Below are 23,094 nucleotides of genomic sequence, written 5' to 3'. Positions count from 1 at the left end.
GATCCCGAATACTCTTAGATTTTACTATTCAACCAAGAAATTAAAAATTTGTTCTCTACAAAATGAACAGATCCTAATGATAAGTTTTGAATAAATGAAAAGCTTTTGGGAGAGAGAGAGTTTCGAAATTGCCTTCTTGAACTCTGTCATTTTATAATTCGTAGGTCAATGAGTCTATTTATATAGGGTCAAAGGATGTGAATGAAAAGCCATAACTTTTCATTTTTTCTGAAATCTGATCTGAACAGGTATATTTATTCTGGCTGTTACCAAGTGACATTAGTCCAACGGTCATATTGCGTCTCTCCATCCGGCTTGCCCAAGTTCAACTCCCAACCAGTGCGCCTTTTGCATTTTATTTGCAGCACCTGTGTGCCAGACGGCTTGGGCCGCACGCCCAGATGCATGGGCTGACTGTGTCCCAGCCTGTTTTCCACAATAGACTTTAAAAAGTTACCTTATTGTATTTCGAACATCTACCCACATGATCACTTCAAGTTTTCTATAACACCGAGCCATGTATCTAATTTGACTTGTGATGCAGACCCAAAATTTTATAACCATAAGCAATAGTTGAAATTGCTTATAAACTTTCTTTAATTTTTCTCTTTTCAAAATAATTCACAACTTCGAAAAATAAGTTCAAACATATTATTAATAATAAATATAATATATATTATTTTGAAAATATTTCCAACACAAAGTGGGGTCCATAACAATTCAAAAAAATAAGAAAAAGAAAAGCAAGGGGATCATGAACAGATTTATTCCAAATTAAAAAGAACAAATTACAAATTTAGTTTGGTTTTCTGACTCACAATGGAGTCATTAAAGGAATATACAACAAAATATTGAAAGCTATGTATAAAAGAACACCCCTTGTTCGCCAGCTGCAGAAGGGGACGAATCTTAGACTGTCTGCTGCACCACTTACTTGTGTCGAGTCCACCACCTGTCTTTTCTTGTTGGTTACCTTCTTACTGTACACAGATTTGATAAGAACACAATGCAGCTTCCGTCAAAATAATGGCAAGTTTAACAGAAAATTGATACCAAAAATTTACATTTTGTACTTTTTATATTCATGGGAGAAGAGAGAAGAGCCATGAAATTATTATTAACTTGTGATGAAAAGAGGATGATGAACTAAAACAATCAGTACTATTTCTCACCTTCCTGGAAATATACAGCTCCCGTGACCTGCAAATAAATTCCCACAAAAGAAAAGAAAAGAAAAGAAAAGATTATATTCATATATAAATTACAAAATCAATCAGGAGAAAATGTACAAATGTGTGGAGCGTCACTGGAGCCCATTTGGCCTAAGCAATCTCTAGTAGATAGATACGAGTCAATAATGCATGCTCATGGAATGGAATCCTGTCTGCAGTGATACATATGGTAAGAAAGCACTCATTCAGACTGCGACTATTGGCCAGGACAACATTTCCGGAATCTTTTGGATTGCCACTGTGCCAGGGTCCGGAGAGAAAATCGTTGTTCACGGTTTCAATTAGGAAATGCAATTATCAAGGCCTTTTTTCCCACATTCCAATCACATAAGGAGACAACCGTGCCTCTGGCAGGTGGGTGCCACATATCACTCGCTCTCGAGTTATCGGAGTGATTGATGACTTTTGACCACTGAGTCTCCGTGATTGAAGCCGTGGAGTTTGTGTTTTCTGTTTTACTCCATTGGAATGGAGTTGGCCAATAAAGCAACCAAAACTATTACTCCAATAAAGCAATCAAAACTACAAGTTTTGTTTTTTTAAGGTTTTTACTAAACTAGACAATGAGACAATTAGCCACAAATGACACCTAGGTGACAGCAGAACGAGTCGAATTGCAGCAGGAAATCACAGATTATAGAAAGAAGAACAGTGGCTGGCTTATTACATTGAATCCAAAGACTATCTCAAACACCCAAGTTGTATGAAATCCATATATGATTAAAAACTTACTTGGGTCAGTGGTGGTGATCATGGCCACACCCTTGAAGTCGCAAGAACCAGCAGACTTCCCTTCCATCTGATAATAGCTATCAAACGCATAAGAAGCGTGACCCTTTACAGTGTTAGGCTGGTAGCAATCCTCCCCTGGCTGAATCTCCGAGCAATTCGCCCGCCCCGGTCCACACGCCCAATCCAACGCCACCTGCAACGTCTTCGGCTCCATTCCATCCATTGCCACACAGTACGTCTGGTTCGTCGTGTCGTTGGCCAGAAAAGACCCACTTCCCGAAACGTGAAGCAAGTACACCGGGGTGGAATTCGCATAAAACAACCCCCAATTCGCCTCCGAAACTGGCGGGGACCTCAGGTCTTCATTGAACAACTCGTATATATACACACTGGAAGTGATCTCCGGGTGCAAAGGGGTTCCTTTACGGTCAAGAATATGCCTGATCAGGTTCGAATTATATGTATCAGCATTCTCAACTGTGGCATAAGGCTCTTTAGAATCACCCTTTGAAGGCCAACCGCTCTCGGTGACGAGGACCTGAACGTCAGTGACATTGAGGTTCTTCATTGAGAAATAGGCCGCGTCAATCATGGCATCCAGCACGTTGGTATAGCGAAGCAGAGTATTTGGGTCAACCATTTCTTTAGCGGGTGTCAAGGGTTTAAACAGAGAATTGTCCAGTGGAACCACACCTTTGTTCTGCATAAACACATAGTAAGGATAAAGGTTCATCATCAAAGGGGACCCAGTTCTTGAAAGGAACTGAAGCAGAGGAAGGATAGCAGAGCTCAAGCTCTGGTTAAAAAAAGCTTGCGAAGGTGGGAAAGGATCAAGAACTATCGAGGCGGCATGTGGGCTCGAAATCTTGATCTTGGTGTGAAGGTTTGCCGCGACTAAAGCGCTGTAGAGGGACTCTATGGCAGGAAGAAGGAGAGGAACTGAGGAGGACACGGTGGTCAAGACCTCGTCGCCGACAGCAATGGCGGAGATGAGGGTATCTGGAAAGAAACTGACGACATTTCGGCCGACCCAGGCGGCGGCGGTGGCATTGGAGGAGCCAATGGCGAGGAGCTGATTGTTGGGGACGCTGATGACAACGCGGATGTTGGTGTGAGCCAGAGCCTTGAGGAGGTCAGGGTAGGCATCGTATAGGCGGACGTGGCTGATCTTTTGGAGTTGGAGGAAGGATACAATGGCTGAAGGTGACAGTAGATTTGAAACATCAGTACCAATGTTCACACCCACAAACGGTTCGGTGCCTGTGCCTTGTGCCTTCTGCTGCTGCTTTATTCGTTGGAATCCTACTGGTTTAGCTGCAACACAGAACGTAAAGAACTGAAGATAAATGTACAAAATTGGTGGTTCTTCTTTATTTTTCAGTTGTGTTTATTTACCTTGGGAGACTGGGGAAAGTATTGTCAAGATGGAGAAGATGGTGAGGAGGGTGATCTTAGAGGCTGCCATTATGGAAGAGGAGCTTCAGCTTTACTTCCTCACCCACTGCTGCTGGTTCAGCTATAGATCCTTGCATTATCTTCCAAAGACTTCTTTCTTTCTCTGTGTCTTGGATTCTTTTGTTTGACTGTGGTTTTATTTGGCGTCTAGAGAGAGGTCTGAAGTCTGACAGATCCCGAGAGATCTACAGTGTGAAGGAAGGAAAGTGAAGCCATTACTCAAAGGAGGCAGTGCATGTTTGTGGTCTCTCAACTTTTTGGTTTCCCTAAAGATGTCTGAGAGTGTTAAGACGACACATTTCTTTGATTGAATTCCTAGGAATAACTTCATGAACTGTGGCCGAAAGTTAGCAACATGTGGCACAGGAGCTGAGCAGCGCAGCACCATTTTTCAAACCCTACGAAGGCATTCCAAATTTTAAGGTTTGAAGGATAGAAATTGATGTATAAAGTAGATTTCACGAATTTATTCAACATCTATTCAGATAACATTAATTATTTAATAAATATAGTAAAACTTACTTTATATATCAATCTCTTTCACTCTAAATTTTAAAATTCGGACATAAACTATAAAGAATCTAAATCCGCATAGACCTTTGACTTTCAAAGTTGAAATTGGTATATATTTTATTTGTAGAAGAAATTTTATACATCCGTTACTATTCACTTTCACATCTCACACTTATAATTTTTTTTTATAAGGTGTGGATGTTTTTCATAGAGTATACGGTGTGAGGTAGTAAATAGTGACTCGTACATAGAATTTTTCTATAATATAAAATAGATCATACAATGTAAACAAGGTAAAAGATGTATTTTCTATGCCAACTTAGAAACATTTTTTAAAATAATAAATAAATAAATAATTATAACCTCCCTCAATTCATTTCATCATGACCATTGTACCGCTTTTTAGTTCATGAGTGGGCATGAATAAGTAGAGTTACCCACCCAACGGTCACCACCATTTTGACAAAGAGCAATTTAGAGGGCAGAAAAAACTCAACTATACTTTAATTTTGCACAAGAAAAAAAAAAAAAAAAAGTATGGGTTAGTGCTAACCACACGGAATTATGATTACTAGTAGGGCAACACATGAAAAGTATAGGTTAATTCATGACACTACTACATTTATATAATTTTGCTGAAGTGGGCCTTTGATGTTTTTTCTTTTTCACTTCTTTTTTGCACCAATATTAGTAAGTACGAGTGCCAAAACTCCAGGGTTGCGAGGAATAATGCAATAGTATTAGTAGATTATGGTCGTAAAAATAAATTTATAAATTGACGTAATTTTATATAATATATAAAATTATTTTATAATTTATTTTTATAAAATTACTTTTTTGTACCTAAAATATTCCTCAATAGTATAACTGTACCAAAACTGAGACAGACATGAAGCATCAAGAGGTGTACTAAAATTAGGATTTATGGAGACACTGCCAGCCAGCCAGCCAGTATACAAAATCCAGAGTAGCTGAGGTAACATAACCTGTAGCCGGTCACGAGCATAAATATAAATAGGGCTAAATGTAAATGTGGGTCAGTTCTCAGTACTCCCTACAGGCAGTACTCATGTCAAGTAAGAAAGGTTGTGTTTTTTTTCTTTAGCTGAAGGAGGCTGAGCATGATAGGCAATAAATTAAAGGACCCCTTGATTGGAAGAATATTTTGAGCATAATTGTACACACAACCAGCTATCTTAATTAATAAATAGAAATATTTTATTTTTAGTTATAAATAAATTTTCTAAAAATAAATCTTTAAACTGATCTGATATATAAAAACTATTTAAATTTATAAATTTACTTTTGTGTGATATCTTTGTGGCGGTAGAATTTCACATTAATAAATTAACATGTCATATTGACTCATTGCCAATGAGATCTTTTGAAATCAATTTCGCTAATACAAAGTTCAGAACTTATTGAGTTTAAGGCAGGTGGCTACTAAGAATGGAGCCTCTGATATGCTGCTCAACCACCCCAAAAGCCACCAGGTTGCTCAACTGCACTGCCACTGCAATTGCAACCCCAAAATACGAATGCTTGTTTATAAGTTTTGCTACATACAGTTACTTTTGTGTATTTCATGTACACTCTACTGATTTGATTAGTTAAAATAGTTATTTTATATTAAAAAAATGACGCAGTCAATCACATTAGTATAATGCGCAATGAGTATGTCAAAGTGACTGAACGTAGAGTTTTTATTTATCTCTTTTCCTTGGCAAGTAGAATAAGGATTTATCGGGACCAGTTATTACAATATCAAGTTGGAAGATCTTGGAAATGAAATTTTTCTGTATTGATAGAAAAAATTGTTTCAGACAATTACAAATACAACTTTTTATAAATCAAGAAAGATAACTAAAGGTTAACTAACCTAACTAGCTCATAGTTGAGTTAGTATGATGACGTATGCAAAGTATGTAAATTGTGCTATTATATAAAGGGATTACAATCTTAATAAAGCCCTTCAAGATGATGGAGTGTATATGTTTAAAACACCCATCTTGGACATCAAAGAATGAAAAAGACCAAATAAAAGTAGCTTAGCCAAGAGATCAGCAACTTGATTTTCAGACGCAACATGTAAAGTACAAATAATGCGATCTTGAACCTTACCTCAGATAAGATGACAATCTAACTCAAAATATTTCGTTCTCTTGTGAAAATATGGAATCAACAGCAATATGAAGGGATGTTTGATTGTCGCAAAAAAGTAAAGTAGCTTTATCATGATCAACAGACAAGTCTCAAATCAAATAAAGAATCCAAGTAAGTTCACATATAGCTAAAGCCATGGATCTATATTCGGCTTCAACAGATGATCTGGATACAACATGTTATTTCTTTAATTTCCAATAAATCAAAAAGTCACCAAGAAATACAGATTAACCTAAAATCAGGGCAACTGGCCCAATCCGACTCTACAAATGCCTTAAGATGTATAGAAGATAAAGTTGGAAAAAAGATGTCTTCACTAGGCTTGGTTTGGATAGTGAGAATATCTTAGAAGTGTTGAGAATATTTGTGAATAGTAGTAAAAAAGTAATGAAAAATTAATAATAAAATATTAAAAAATAGATGAAAAGTAATGAATAGTTAAAAAGTAGGTAAAAAGTAATAATAAAGTAAAGAATAGTAATGAGAGTACTTCAAGTACTCTCACTTGCCAAACACACCCTAAGAGAACCTTCAATGTATCATAAAATTGGAAAAAGTTTCAGGTCGGATGGGTGCCAAACGTGTATTCACACCGGCCAATAAGAATATGCAACGTAGGCATTCTATGGGAAAGTGATATGAAGTGAAATGCACTAGATCCCTCTCCCTTTCCCTCTCCCTCCTGAATCTGAGTTCATTTCAAGTTCTTAGCCAAACACAAAATCACCTCTCTCATTCTCTCTCCCTCTTCCTCTCCCTCTCCCTCCCGAATCTGGGGCGCCAACACAAAATCACCTCTCTCGACAGGACCCATCGACACGATGAAACTCATCTGCGTGACAGAGCCAGCCTTCTCAAGCCCCATCAGCACTTCACTCCACCACGCCGAAAGTCCCAAAAAATAATCTTCAGGTTGAAAGGTAAATAAAATTTGTGTTCCTTCAATAATCTTGCCTAATGAAGCCAGCCTTCTTTCGTGTTTGTTTTCTACCCCTTTGTAATTGTTTTTTTATTTTTTATTTTGTGCTTATTGCTGTCACACCGCCGATTTCTTTCTTCTATCATTTCTCAATAATGTAGACGACATCGCCGTCAAATCTCGTCCATCATCTTCGGTTGCAATGGATTGCTTCCTCCTCCAACTGTTCATATGATCTGCTCGTACATAGCCATCTTTAGGCAGCTAAAAGTTTCAGTATTTTGTATTGTTTTTTAAAAGGAATTTAAAATGAAAGGTTGTTTACAGAGAATTTGAATAAAGCTTTTATGAAGGGCGTTTTATTTTAAATTATGTGAAATTTTCTTAGTTTAATTATTATTATTTTTTGAATCTATGCAAAAGTTTTTCAGGAAATGAGTTTTTCAGTCTTTGAAAATGGTGTTAAATACTAAAATAGTTTTTTGATATTCTTTTATTTTTAGTTTCTAATTTTAATTTTTTAAAGACTATGCTTATGGTGTTGGGTCTTATCTGGATACTGCATCAATGTTCGTAAAACCAGTGACCTTGCTTACACTATGTTCAATCAAAGTGGAAGAAAGATCTTGTATGCATCTTTAAGGTGAATTAATGCTCCTTTTAACTATGGCGCGTCAATCCAACTGACCAGCACCTTATATTTCCTCCAGAGCAATTTTTCATATTCTTGTGCTTACTTGTTTGGTTGCTGACCAACATAACTTGCTGCATGGATTTTATCTCAGGGCTCTCTCTTTCCTTTATTAATGTTTTGTCCTTTATTGTATATAATGCTGCATTTTATAATGTTGACTAGCTTCTAAAATTATATGATGAACTGCTTTCTATTTTGTTGAGTTTAAGTGTAGTAGAATTGTCAATTTAGAAAATTTGGTTGTTTGTTTGGAATTTACTCTTGGAGCAGTCAAAATCTGCAATAGATAGTTTGCATACAAAAAAAAAAAAAAAAAAAAAGTGTTGAGTCTGCTTCAATCTAGTGGTCTCGATTTTTTAAAAATTTTGTGGTTGTGTTGATTGGCCATGTTTTCTAAATGTGATGCTCCAGCACTGTTTTGAAATTGTTCTTTTATTTCTGATCTGACATAATTTCATTTTTTTAATGTTTGATTGTAATGTTTGGATATATAAAGGTTGAGTGAATGATGAGTACATCAAGAGATCATATTGAGACTTTAAACAGTGACAATTCTAGTACCGATGAAGTTGAGATGATTTTAAAGGATGGTCAGGTTGAACAAAACAAGAACATGCCCAAAGAACGCCATACAATGTCATCTTCATATGTGGAGCTGTGAGTGGGACTAGAGTTTGATGATGTAGATGATGCACTAAGTTACAATAAAGCCTTCTCCAGACGAACTAGATTTAGCATTCGAACAAATCATACTCGATTGTTAGGCATAGACAAATCATTAATTAGTGTAGAGTATATGTGTTCGAGAATGTTTGATTTGATCACTTCTTGTCACTCCTTTGTGAAATTGTTCTTGGTTTGTAGAAATATGCAATTCACACAAATGTCAGAAAATGAAGAGTATGGAGCATCTTGGAATTTTCAGTTTTCACAAGAAGATTAATTACCGAGCAGCTGATTTTTTGTATCTATTATACAAGTTTTGTAGGCATCATACTTTTGATTTTCTTGTTTTCAATAGAAAAACTTACCTTAAAATATGTATATGGAGTAAATTGAAACAGAAATCTGATTTGTGCTTTCATTTCATCCTTTCAAAACTCCTGCTTGTACATCTGTTTCTTCATATCTAGATTTTTGCAAATTTTGGGGTTCATTCAGTTTGTAGAGCTTATAAATAGGCTTCTAGATTGTTGTAATCTGGATTGTTGTAATTATTTCTAGGCCGGTGCTAGTTTCCACCCTTTTTACCAGCTAGATGTTTTAGTTTTTTCATCGATAGGGTCTAAAATCACATGATGCCGTGCAGGATGAATATAATAATATTGAGTTTACGTGTGACTCGAAATATATATACATTAATGTGCTAGATCATGACTTCCTTAGAGAGAAACCAACAAAGAACCAAGACAAAACATCATAGTAAAGTGAAAAAATTCGTGAGGCCAATTTGCATGTGAAACCTCGTCTCCATTCATCATATAATATTCAAATAGTCTTCTACAAAAACTGATCTAAAAAATAAACACAACTTGTTCCGATAGGTCAAGTACATCTTAATGTAGCATTAAATGATTTTACAGAGCATGAATGCTCATAAAATTTACAACTAAGCAATAGCACAATAAATACAATGGTCGTCCAATACTTTTTGGGTTGCCCGACGTCCGCATTTTGGAGGAAATGCCGCAATAACATAGCGGTTTTTATCTCGAGATCACTTCATCTCTTGCCCTCAAAGACCGTAAGCTAAATATGGTGTCTCCACTACTTTCCATATTGCTGCAAAAAAAAAAAAAAAAAAAAAAAATGAAACACTGCATCAAAGATTGCAAAATGAAATAGCTAAAACAACAAGTACCAAAACGGCAATAATAATATTTCACATTTTGCAGTCCTAATGAGTAATCTGGATATATGCTTATCTCATGACATCATGTTGTAATCTGGATTATTGCCAGAAATTATACTTCTACAACTCTCAAACAATCACAAATTTTATATGAAATAGTTAATCAATTAGTAACTCCATGATTTGTTTGTATGCTATTTTATTAATTTGGCATTAACATCAGACTTCAAACCAGGCAAGCCTTGCTCGAAACATTCCTAGAGCAAGCCTTGGAGAAATATAATCAGGCCACAAAAAAAATTAAAATTAGAAACTAAAAATAAAAGAATATCAAAAAACTATTTTAGTATTTAACAACATTTTCAAAGACCTTTCATTTTAAATTCCTTTTATAAAACTTTTATAAAATACTGAAACTTTTAGCTGCCTAAAGATGGCTATATACGAGCCGATCATATGAACAGTTGGAGGAGGAAGCAATCCATTGCAACTGAAAACGATGGACGAGATTCAACGGCAATGTCATCTAAATCGTTGAGAAATGGTAAAAGAAAGAAATCAACGGTGTAGCAACAATAAGCACAAAAAAAAAAAAAAAAAGCAATTACAAAGGAGTAGAAAACAAACACGAAAGAATGCTGGCTTCATTAGGCAAGATTATTGAAGGAACACAAATTTTATTTACCTTTCAGCCTGCAGATTATTTTTTTGGGGCTTTCGGCATGGTGGAGTGGAGCACAAATTGGTTACGTCGCGCAGATGGGTTCCGTCGAGAGAGGTGATTTTGTGTTTAGCATCCCAGATTCGGGAGGGTGAGGGAGAGAGTGAGAGAAGGAGAGAGGCAATTTTGTATTTGACTGAGAAATGAACTCAGATTCAGAGGGAGAGGGAGAGGGAGAGGGAGAGAGATGAAGAGAAGTAATTCTTCTTACTATAAAATAAGATATAGTGTATTTCACTTCACTTTACTCTTCCATGGAATGCCTACATGACATATTTGCCGGTAAGAAACTCTAGGGTTGCGAGGAATAATGCAATAGTATTAGTAGATTATGGTCGTAAAAATAAATTTATAAATTGACGTAATTTTATATAATATATAAAATTATTTTATAATTTATTTTTATAAAATTACATTTTTGTACCTAAAATATTCCTTAATAGTATAACTGTACCAAAACTGAGACAGACATGAAGCATCAAGAGGTGTACTAAAATTAGGACGTATGGAGACACTGCCAGCCAGCCAGCCAGTATACAAAATCCAGAGTAGCTGAGGTAACATAACCTGCAGCCGGTCACGAGCATAAATATAAATAGGGCTAAATGTAAATGTGGGTCAGTTCTCAGTACTCCCTACAGGCAGTACTCATGTCAAGTAAGAAAGGTTTGTGTTTTTTTCTTTAGCTAAAGGAGGCTGAGCATGATAGGCAATAAATTAAAGGACCCCTTGATTGGAAGAATATTTTGAGCATAATTGTACACACAACCATCTATCTTAATTAATAAATAGAAATATTTTATTTTTAGTTATAAATAAATTTTATAAAAATAAATCTACCTTAATTAATAAAACTATTTAAATTTATAAATTTACGTTTGTGTGATATCTTTGTGGTGGTAGAATTTCACATTAATAAATTAACATGTCATATTGACTCATTGCCAATGAGATCTTTTGTAATCAATTTTGCTAATACAAAGTTCAGAACTTATTGAGTTTAAGGCAGGTGGCTACTAAGAATGGAGCCTCTGATATGCTGCTCAACCACCCCAACAGCTATGGGTATAATCGGTCTGGTTTGGTCCGGTTTTGGACAAAACTTAGGACTGAACTGGTATATACCGATTTTACATTTTTCAAAACCGATTACGCACCGGTTACCCTCCTAAACTTGTACTTCCGGTTTTACCGGTTTCACGTCCCGTTTTCCGGTTCGGTTTTTTGATTTTTTTAAAATGTAAGTTTGACAGTTTGTCATTTGTCAGTGCATGCAAATTACTATATGATTCTTAATTGATTTTGGTAGTTTTGAGCCACATTTAAATATGTTTCAGTTCTCGTTACCTATTCAAACTTAGAGATGATTTTGTTTATATAGATAGTGATTATGATGAAAATTGTTATAATGTTGTTCAATCAATACAATAATTTCCTGGGCACTATTGAATAATCAGGAAGTGACCATGTACCATGTTTGAAATATTTGTGAATTAGATGCCATTTAATTGTAATTTACTACATATTGACAATATATATATAAACCAGATGCAATATCCCAGATGCAATTATCTCATTTTCTTAAAGTTATAAACTCAATCATAAAACCCTAATAATACAAACTCAATCACAAAACCCTAATAACACAGACACAATCACAAACACAATTACAAAAATCCTAAATTTCGGATTCAAAAACCCTAATAAAACAAATACCATCTACGGTTCTACCATATTTCAAAGTAATTTAAAAAACACAAAAATAAATTACTGTGGGTCCGTGAGGATTCGAAGAGAGGGTGAGGTGAGGCCGAGGGTCTGTGCATGGTAGGCTGCGGTTTTGTGTCTAAGTTATGTGCAATGGCCGGTGAGGGGACAGAGAGACAAAGACGAAAGAGTGAGGCAGAGAAACGAGAGAGTGAGGTAGAGAGTCTAAGAGACGGGCGTCGTCTGCAGAGAGAAAGTCGACGAAGTCACGGAGGTGTTGGAGGGGCTGGAGGGAAGGGGGGATGCGAAGGAGGGAGTGCTAGGGTTTTCGCCTTTCGGGGGAGTGGGGGGAAGTGAAAGTGAAAACTGAAAACTGAAAACTGAGGGGGGGAGGGGGTGAAGTGACGAAAACTCATTGAAATGGTGCCGTTTAGATTGAAATTGGACCCAAATGGCACTATTTCAACAGACGGTTTATATAAAAAAAAAAAAAAAAAATCAAGCTACGTGAAACGATGCCGTTTCACACAACTCAGTTTCAAAATTCTCCCCCCTGGACTTAAACGGCGCCGTTTAGGTCCTGTTTTATACTAAACGGCGCCGTTTTGTATTTGGCAGATGAGGTATAGTGTTATTCTTTTATCTTTTTGGCACATAATTTAATTAAAAAAATTATTTAAATTACTAAAATTAAAATTAAATAAACTATTCAATGTGGATTATTTAATTAAGTGATTAAAAAAGTAATTAATTATATTTATATTTATGATGTTAATTGCTAATTTGTTACTAACTTAGAGTTAGAATATGTCAATGTATTAATATTATGAATCTATCTTAATTGTCAATATATTAAGCTTTTTAGTTTTCACATTTTGTATATGATTACATTTAGTTAATTACATTAATATTTGTAATTGCTTTATACTAAATAAATATAGACTATAACAACATTAATACTGACATCCATATTATATATAGTAGACTTATAGTGAACTTAATACTATTAGTCTATTATACATATATTATGCTATAACTCTAATATATTATAATGATATTAGTATTAGTTGTAGTGATTTAGTATAACTATATTAGTATAAGTATAACTATAGTCTATATTAGACTATTAGTATTAGTTATATATTAGTATAGCTATATATTAGTATTAGTTATAAACTTATAGTGATTTAGTATAACTATATTAATATATGTATAGTTATTCTATATTAGTATTAGTTATAAACTTATAGTGATTTAGTATAGCTATATAATATATTAGACTATATAATAGTATTAATATTATACTATTAGTAATTTAGTATAGTTATATATTAGTATTAGTTATAAACTTATATATTAGTATAACTATATAATATATTAGACTATATATAATATTATTTTATATATATTTTTATGTTTAAAGTACATGATCAATTAAATTTTTATCTTTAAGATTAAACTTTTATTTTATAAATTATATAACATTATCTTATATATAATTATATTAATATATATACAACTTTCACATATAATTATATATTATATATAAAAAATATTTTGTATAATATTAATTTTGTATAAAATTTATATATAAATTATTAATTTATATATATATATTTCTCCAACCGGTTCGGGAAAGCGTAAAACCGGAACCGGACCGGTTCCGGCCGGTTTCCCTAATACATGAACCGGTCCCAGATCGGACCGGTTCAAAACCGGAAAAACCGATCCAGTCCTTTCGGTATAAATTTACACCCCTACCAACAGCCACCAGGTTGATCAATTGCACTGCCACTGCAATTGCAACCCCAAAATATGAATGCTTGTTTACAAGTTTTTCTACATACAATCACTTTTCATATTTCATGTGCACTCTACTGATTTGATTGGCCAAAACAACTATTTTATATTAAAAAAATAACGCAGTCAATCACATTAGCGGAGTGCGCAATGAATATGCTAAAGTGACTCTAAATAGAGTTTTTATTTATCTATTTCCCTTTGCAAGTAGAATAAGGATTTATCAGGACCTGTTATTACAAAATAAAGTTGGAAGATCTTGGAAATGAAATTTTTTTGTATTGATTGAAAAAATTATTTATTTTCTGTATTGATTGTAAAAATTATTTCAGACAATTACAAACACAGCTTTTTATAAATCAAGAAAGCTAACTAAAGGTTAACTAACCTAACTAGCTCATAGTTGAGTTAGTATGATGACGTATGCAAAGTATGTAAATTGTGCTATTATATAAAGGGATTACAATCTTAATAAAGCCCCTTCAAGATGATGGAGTGTATATGTTTAAAACATCCATCTTGGACATCAAAGAATGAAAAAGACCAAATACAAGTAGTTTAGCCAAGAGATCAGCAACTTGATTTTCAAATGCGACATGCAAAGTACAAATAATGCCTTTCTTGAACTTTACCTCAGATAAGATGACAATCTAACTCAGAATATTTTGTTCTCTTGTGAAATATGGGGTTAGCAGCAATATGAAAGGATGCTTGATTGTCACAAAAAAGTAGCTTTATCATGATCAACAGACAAGTCTCAAATCAAATAAAGAATCCAAGAAAGTTCACATATAGCTAAAGCCATGGATCTATATTCGGCTCGAGCAGATGATTTGGATACAACATGTTGTTTCTTCAATTTCCAAGAAATCAAAAAGTTACCAAGAAATATAGATTAACCTAAAATCAGGGCAACTGGCCCAATCCGACTCTGCAAATGCCTAAGATGTATAGAAGATAAAGTTAGAAAAAAAATGTCTTGACTAAGAGAACCTTTGATGTATCGTAAAATTCTATGAGCAACTTGAAGGTCAGGAGCACTGAGGGGAATCCAAAAACTGACTAAGATGATGTATTGAGAAACTAATGTCAGATATGGTGTGTTAAATATAGCAATCTGCCGATCAACCTTCTATAAGAAGGATCCTCAAGTAAAATATCATCAGACTTGCAAAGCACGAGATGAGAATTCAGAGGAGTAGACATTGGTTTAAAATCGAGAAAGCCAGTATTAGAAAGAATTTCTAAGGCATATTTTATCTAGCTAATATAAATTCCTTTCTTGGATGGAACTCTCTCATTCCCAAAAAATATTTGAGCTCCCTAAATCTTAACTTTAAATGGTGCACGAATTTTATTGCTTTGCAATGACTGGGTACTCAGGTGTTCTCAAAATCCCTCACTACTATTCATTATTTTATTATTATTTTTCATCTATTTTTTACTACTATTCAATATTCTATCATTAGTTTTTCATTAATTTTTTACTATTATTCACAGAATATCTTAGAATATCTCACTATCCCAACATTTTATCATTAATTTTTTATTAATTTTTCACTACTATTCACAAAATATCTTAGAACATCTCACTATTCCAACGCAACCTGAATCTAACATATTACAAAAATGTTAAGTAGCAATTTTCCTTATTTATTCATTAGGAGTCCAAAAAATGTTAAAACATAATGTATACTGTATCACAAAGTGAGGATATGAGCCCAACCCTTATATATATATATATATATATATATATATATATATATATATATATATGGTAGTTCGTGCTAGACATCCGCCTTTGAAGGCAGTACTCATTCCTTTTAAAGGAACAAAAGTCAAGGAATCTGATCTTGGTTTGGAATAGTTTGATCTTTTTCGTAGAAACGACAGGTTCACCTGCTCCTGGATATCCATTAATCCAGGTATCTACTTCACCAGCAACATCCCAACGAGGAAAAGCCACCAGCTCATCCTCAAAGAAATCCTCAAAGTCTAAAAAGAATAATGACATTCTAGATAGACTTGATAAAAAGAATTTAATAAAATTACTTGAAAAACAACTGTCAAAGTCTCTGAGCAATGATTCTAAAGAAAACAAGAATTCAGAAGCATCATTAGAAACTTCATACAGCAATGTGTTTAGTCACGATTCAGAAGATACCTCAAGGTTAACTGATAATTGACTACTACTTGAGTTCAAAGAAGATTAACCCTAGTCTCTTTTGATATTTGTCGCCTTATGCCGAAAGCAGCAGCCCACAGAGACAGCTGAAGACATAAAGACGACTACTATACTATTTTGTCATCTTATGCTGAAAACAGCAGCCCACAGAGACAGCTGGAAGACATAATGATGATACTTGTGTCTGTGCTTAAACAGTTCCCACTGTTCACTCACGGATTTACTTTTACTGTTTTACTTTAATAATTATAAACAAGAACTCCTTGTGTTATAAAAGGAGAACCTCACTTCATGCTTAGGTAGAACTCACCCCCGAGAATCAGAACTCCAACCTATTCTCCTAATCTTGAGTTTCGTAATTTGTAAGTGCAAATCTGCACTACCTTATTTTCTGTATTTAAGCTTTGTAATTTTAATAAAAGCTTATATGTTCATTTCGAATAATTTTGTTCATGCATACATGCATTTGGCTGGTTCAACCGCCTAAATTTATTTATGCTGCATAATTTATTTATTGCACATTCATTCTAATCACACTGCTCTTTCTTTCCTTCTCTTCTTCTTCAGTCTTTCTCCATTCCGCTTGTTTTTTGTATCAAAGTCATTCTGGTATCTACTTGTTCGTAATTGCTTTTATTTCATTTTGTCTATTTTGTTGTTCTACAACCCCCACCCTGAGTTCTTACTTTGGTTGGTCCACTGCCTTGTTGTCTGTCTAATACCCTAGGTAAGTCCCGTTTGCCAGAGAGCGTTGAGGGCAGTTTGAGTTGTCGGGTCGGATAAGGTATAGTGTTCGCATGCCCCTGAAGTGCGAAGATCGGTGTTGTCTAATGACAAAATAAATAGAATGGATAGATCCAATTCAACAATTAGTTCCAGATCGACTATGCCACCAGACATAGTTAATGAAGAAGACTGCTCTTTTGAAGAGACAGTACCACATATGCTGGAATCTTGGAAGATTCCAAAACTTAATGTTAATTCCATTTATCGAACCTCTTGGGTTTAAAATACTTTCAAAGCTGCTTTTAATGTTCAAACTGTCGAACAAACTTATGCTCTTTCAAAATCTCAAGTCACTTCTGCTTATTATTCTACCAAAGAAGGTGAAACTTCTGCTGGTAAACCCATAGAAGAAGAAGCTGATAAAGAAGAAAAAAACTCATCTTTATCACCGACAGCTTCAGATATGGTTACTCCTATTCATCATAATTTAACTGTTCTAAATAAACCATTTGAGTTTGATTTAGTTGTTCTCTTTGAAGAATATAAACTTTCAAAAAATCGTGATAAGCGAAAAGCCTATCATGCGAAATATTCTGATAAAGAAAAACTTCGCGTCAAGCGAAAATGGAAATAAGAAATGAATAAGCAACAAAAGCATATTCTTTTCTTCGATTTCGTTGAAAATCATTATGTTTCTAACAATACTTTAAATGTTGTTAAAACTGATTTTGTCAATGAAGAATGAAAGATGGTAGTTCATGCTAGCCATCCGTCTTTGGAGACAGTACTCATTCCTTTTAAAGGAACAGAAGTCACTGTTTCACCTTTCAAAATCCCCGAATCTGTTTCTAGAGATCCAGAGAAGGACAAGATTTTAAAAGAAACAAAAAATGTTATTTTTCAAAATAACTTTGTAAATCTTGCTCTTCATACGATCGGACAACAGCTAGATCGGATTGAAGAAAATGTTGAAAAACCTAATTTTACTTCAACTCCCATTTTTAATGAAAATCCTTTGGTTCTCTCCAAAGTCAGCCAAAGAAAATTTTTTCAAATTTCTTAAAAACCTTTGATTATCTTACCATAAAGTCAAGCCAAAATTTACTTTAAAACCATTCAGGCCAGTACTATTGATAAGATTGATCAAATGATTGCTGATCTTAAAAAAAAAAAAAAAACCTTCCACCAATGCTCTCACAAGCAATGAAGTAGAAGGAGTTCTTGTAGAAACCACATATGAGTCTTCTAACGACCATTCTTATGAGGAAAAGGATATTGATTTACTAGAAAAGAATTTTCAAGATCTTAATTTCAAACCTGAAATCGCCAGATTTTCTTCAAAAGGATCCAAACCAATGATTCTAACGAAGAACTGGTATTCCAGGCCTATCCCTCCTGATTTACAATTTGAAGAAAAAGTTTTTCAAAACCAATCTTCTTACTCTGCCGACAAGGTTTACGAATAGAATATTGATGGATTCTCAGAACAAGAAATCATCAATACTATAAGTAAAATGTCACTTGTCACAAATGCTTATATTAACAATAATATCAGTCAACCTGATATTGTTATGATTTTAACACAAGAATTTTCCAGTGTTTTGCGCAACTGGTGGGACAAACATCTCACTAGTGATGCTAAGGAAACCATTCAGAACGCTGTCAAACGTAATGATGAAGGGTTACCTATTTTTTATGAGACTATTGGGATGGCACATCCTGATGGTATTAATAATTTGATTTATACCATTTTAAAACATTTTATTGGAACACCATCTGATAGAACTAGTCGCGTCAGCGATTAGTTAAACAATCTAAGATGTCATCAGATGTCAGATTATAGATGATACCAAGATGTTTTTATCTCTAGAGTAATGCTTCGTGATGATAGTCAGAAGCCTTACTGGAAAGAAAAATTCATTGATGGTCTACCTCGTTTGTTTGCTTACAAAGTGAAGGATGAACTTACTAATATATCTGGATCTCTGGTTTCAAATCCTGTTACATCTTAGTATTTCCTCCCAAAATGAAAATTTGAGTATTTGCGTAAGCCTTTTGTATCCTATCTGTTTCATGTAGAACCAAACCGGTCTGTATATACAGATGCATTCAAAATTGCTTCCACCTATTTTCCTCCCAATTTTCACTAAATACCTGAAGATTCCTCTAAGAATCTCCAGTTTTATTCCAGTATCCTAATATTAACCAATTCCATTGTTATAAAACTCATTTATAAAAAAATGATTCCACAAAACTAATTTACCATAGTGCCTATATCCTCCGAGTCATCACAGAGGAAGAATGGGGAACAAATCCTTGTACTCCAAAACGACTCTCAGATACAGCTACTTCTTTTAATTACCATGATTATATTACTGTCTGGAATCGTTTCATTTTTTTCCAGGTACCTGATATGAGGGTTCTACATGAAACAGATAGGATACAAAAGGCTTACGCAAATACTCAGATTTTCCTTTTGGGAGGAAATACTGAGATGTAACAGGATTTGAAACCTTTGATGCAATTGCCTTGTCATATGGATCAAAGGGCGTAGAAACCGTTGACGCAAAGGTCGCAGGTTGAATAATTTTACCAAGAGGTGTGAACCTATTGGCAATGTCTAAAGCAGTTGACATAGGGGTGTGTGCCGGCTCATTTTTAATTAGCTTGAGGCTAGGAATTGTGGGAGGGATATTGGTCTGCTTTTCTTTATCTTTTTTCTTACTCATGGTTGGGTGTCTGCAAGAATTCACGGGTAAGAAAATCAGGGATAGAATTGTTGGTGCCTTTAATAAATTCAATATCAAAATAAAAAACACTTAAAATAACTTGTCATCGTGCAAAAATATATTTTGATGCAATGTTTTGAACATCAAATTTAGCACTCATGCAATCAATTCTTAATAGGAATTTCTTATTAAGTAAATCAAATTAAAATTTAGAAATACATAGTACTATAGATAAAATTTCTTTTTTAATAGTACTATATTTTTCTTGTGCAGGATTTCAGACTCTAGAATAGAAGCGAACAATTTATTCAGAAGAGCTTGGTGAAACAGATTGTTTCAGAATGCCACCATAACCTATGTCAGAGGCATCTGTTTCAACAATTTTAAATAAATCAGAAGTAGAGATACCAAAGCACAAAAGAATCTTAATATGTGCCTTAATTTTCTTTATTAGATTAGTATGTATTTCTGTCCAAAGAAGAGGTTTGGAAATGAGTCGTTTGAACAAGGAACGACATTGTTTCCTTATATCCTTGTAGAAATCAACAACATAGTTGAGAGATCCTAAGGATCTCTGTAATTATTTTTTATTAATTATGACATCAAGAAATTTATCAACAAATTCACTGGATATAATATATATATATCTATATATATATTCCTTGGTTAGACGAGAAAATCCGATGTCAGGAATTGTTCGATACCATCGGGAGCCCTACTGCATTCCACTGAAGCACAAGATGAACAATAAACTTCCAAAATTGCATATTACAAGCTACTCTTACACCAATAACAACAACAACAAAATGAAAAAGGAAAACGGATACCAACAATATACAAAGACACTACTCTCTTAAATTTTAATACTACTGGCACGTAATGAGTACCAATTTTGCTGTGGTGGAAAAAGCAAAACTTGAAAAATGAACTTGAAAAAGTCTTGGATCGACTTTTTTAACACATTCCCATCACCGAAGAGCGTTGACAAAAGCCATCAAGGATTCAACATCCCTCTTCTCGGAAGGATACTTTATTGGCCGACAAGAGCCTTTGGGGAAGCAAAGTATTGTGGGGAAGCTGCCTAGTTGCAGTTCTCGCTGGGCATACTCCTTATGCTCCCCGTCTGCCCTGAACTTTCCCACCTTAACACCCGTCCCTGCTAATTTCTCAGCCAACTCAACGTATGAGGCTTCCATTGCCTGTTCACAATCCACACAAAATCCGATGATCAGAATAATTCAGAAAACGTAGGAAACAGCAAATTCAGAAATTTCTGTGAAATTATTTACCTGGCAGAAGGGGCACCATGGTGCATAGAGCACAACAATCCATGGTTCTTTCCGTTTCTCCAATCTTGCCAAATTCTCTATCCCATTTCTGCTCAAGTTAACCAGATTCTGGCTGTTGAAAATGTCAGGAACCGTGGCAGTTCCCTTTGCATGGGCTGCTCCATTTTCAATACCATTTAGTTGAGCTCTGTTTTCTTCCTTGATATTTCCTTTGTGGAGGCCACACTCCTTAGCCTTGGCATCCTCCCACCACCATCTTCCCTCCCTCTCATGCTGCCCTGGTAAGACAGGCCTTGTGCATGGCTCACAACCAATTGAGATGTATCCTTGTGAGTGCAATGAATTCACAGGCACATTCATGGTATGGAGAAAGTTCCATATGTCTTGACCCTGAACGTTTGCCACTGGATTCCACTTTACCAAGCTCCCAATCTCGCCATCCATCCCCTCAAACACTGGGTCCACTTGGACAATTGGAATCTCAGACCTAGTACCTGGAGATTGATCTTTTCGTTGGCCTGTGATCCAGGCACGAAGCCCCTTAAGGGCCCTCCTCAGGGGCCTTACCTTCCTCACGCGGCAACACTCCTGGTGCCCATCCTCATAAAAAGAAAACAAACCCTTGTTCCTTACTAATGCCTGCACTTCGACAGCGTCAGGAAACATGTATTCAATGCGGATGCCATAATGCTTCTCCACTTGGTCAAAGAATTGGTAAGTTTCTGGGTTTAGCCTCCCAGTGTCCAGGCTGAAGACTCTATACGGTCTACCCGTTAGGTGTGCATACTCAATCAGAGCAACATCTTCAGCACCACTGAAAAAAAATAGACTTGTTATTAAGCAGGCCTCAATGGGCAAAAGGTCAAATCCACAAATCTACCCAGAGAATGGTCTTATAAATACAAGGATTAGATATAGGTCTAAAACCTGAGACGCAACCTACGAACAAAATCAAGCCACAAGATTGGAGAGAATCCTAGTAGAATTACAGATTTCAATATGGCCGCAACAAGCAACTTTCACGAGCCCCTTAATCAATTTCATTATGATTACTTTCTGTTTATTTATTCCCCATAAAACCGCTTCATCACCATTTGAATCAGCGAGAATTTGTGGTAAGATTACATGGTGCGTGCTAGAATTTATGAAATTCCGTGATCACAGGGTTCTAGAAACTCTAGTTAGTATTTTGAATAAAAAATGTATGTTTACCACATCAGTATGCAAGTTTGCGAATTGTTATGGTATATATTCTTAGAAAACAATGAGTATTTGTCAACATAGTGGCACGTTTTAAATTTCCCCCTCAACCTCTGGTATTAAATCACACAGTATACTCAATTATCCCCTCCACACAAAACGGACATTCGTTACAATAATTTCGCATATTCAGCAATACATTCACATTCAGCTGGATATTGTAATCGAATAATCCATTGTAAACCACTAACAAAAAAGTAGTTAATTTGAATTGAATAGTAACAATTAGAGAAAGAGAAAGCTACCTGAAAGCAATTGCAATGTCGTTGCCGAACTTCTCAAGGGCCTTGTCGATAATCTCTAGAGGGGAAGCATTTTCAAGCTCTTTAGCTAATCGCTCATAGTCCTCCACCTCTACCTTCTCCACCACTTCTGCACGATTCAAATACAAAACCGAAACAATGAGTTTCTGTACAAACCACCATTATGATTACTTAAATCATCAATTGATAGCCGCTGACGCACAAACTTACCAGAGGCAGCAATCGTTGCCGCAAGAGGGACAATCGAGTCATTTCGTTTAGGTTCGGCGTTGACCGGCTTGACCGAGCACCGTCTTTGGGAGAAGTTCACGGCTCGGGATAGAGCATGAGTGCGATCCCGATCCACTAGCCGGAACGAACCGATTTGTGGAGCTGAAAATCCAAACACCAAAATAAAAAACGATATTTCAGTTACAGATCATGCGAAATCCAAATGCAACGTAACCGAACAAAATCTAACGGCCTTGGAGATTCAGGAAAATAAAACGAAATGAAATTGAATTATAGTAAAATCACCTTTAAGCTCAGAAGAAGAAGAGGAAAATGGGAAGCTAGAACCAGAAACCGCGGTGGATGCAGAAGAAGAAGAAGAGGCAAAAGCGAGCGCCATCTCTGAATTCTCTCTCTATCTCTCTGTTTTTGACCTGTTCTCGTCGGCCGTCGAAATTCAGGATTAAATAAGAACCTGAGAAGAGAGCGGCCTTTCTAGGTTCATTGAACCTAGACGGAAATCCGTACTGCGGCAGCCTCTGTCCACGTGCTTACGTGGCGGATTTTCATTGGGTTGTGCCCAATCGCGTCGCTAAGCGATTTCGTCACGTCGCGAGCCCAGTTTGACCCCTGACCCTTGGTTA

General features: G+C 35.3%; 2 protein-coding genes across 3 annotated transcripts; both read right to left on the bottom strand.

Moving 5' to 3' along the window:
- Window positions 1-750: 750 nt before the first annotated feature.
- On the bottom strand, window positions 751-3,848 carry LOC121268245 (glucan endo-1,3-beta-glucosidase 1-like). Its single transcript, XM_041172423.1, has 4 exons — window positions 3,360-3,848; window positions 1,965-3,278; window positions 1,173-1,200; window positions 751-980 (listed from the first exon to the last, which is right to left on the bottom strand). The coding sequence occupies exons 1-4, from the start codon at window positions 3,427-3,429 to the stop codon at window positions 815-817; spliced, it is 1,578 nt and encodes a 525-aa protein (XP_041028357.1). The 5' UTR covers window positions 3,430-3,848; the 3' UTR covers window positions 751-814.
- An 8,140-nt stretch (window positions 3,849-11,988) lies between these two features.
- On the bottom strand, window positions 11,989-23,094 carry LOC121268249 (5'-adenylylsulfate reductase 3, chloroplastic-like). Of its 2 annotated transcripts, XM_041172431.1 has the most exons (6): window positions 22,757-23,094; window positions 22,451-22,612; window positions 22,223-22,349; window positions 20,718-21,531; window positions 20,388-20,627; window positions 11,989-12,000 (listed from the first exon to the last, which is right to left on the bottom strand). In XM_041172431.1, the coding sequence occupies exons 1-5, from the start codon at window positions 22,848-22,850 to the stop codon at window positions 20,397-20,399; spliced, it is 1,428 nt and encodes a 475-aa protein (XP_041028365.1). In that variant the 5' UTR covers window positions 22,851-23,094; the 3' UTR covers window positions 11,989-12,000; window positions 20,388-20,396. The 2 variants fall into 2 exon arrangements, with proteins under 2 accessions (XP_041028365.1, XP_041028364.1); XM_041172430.1 differs by lacking the exon at window positions 11,989-12,000 and having other exon boundaries at window positions 20,170-20,627.

The sequence above is a fragment of the Juglans microcarpa x Juglans regia genome, chromosome 5S (assembly GCF_004785595.1).
Source record: "Juglans microcarpa x Juglans regia isolate MS1-56 chromosome 5S, Jm3101_v1.0, whole genome shotgun sequence".
NCBI classification, from domain to species: domain Eukaryota; kingdom Viridiplantae; phylum Streptophyta; class Magnoliopsida; order Fagales; family Juglandaceae; genus Juglans; species Juglans microcarpa x Juglans regia.
Note: the sequence above shows the minus strand (reverse complement) of the source record. Positions and strands in the feature narration are given on the sequence as shown.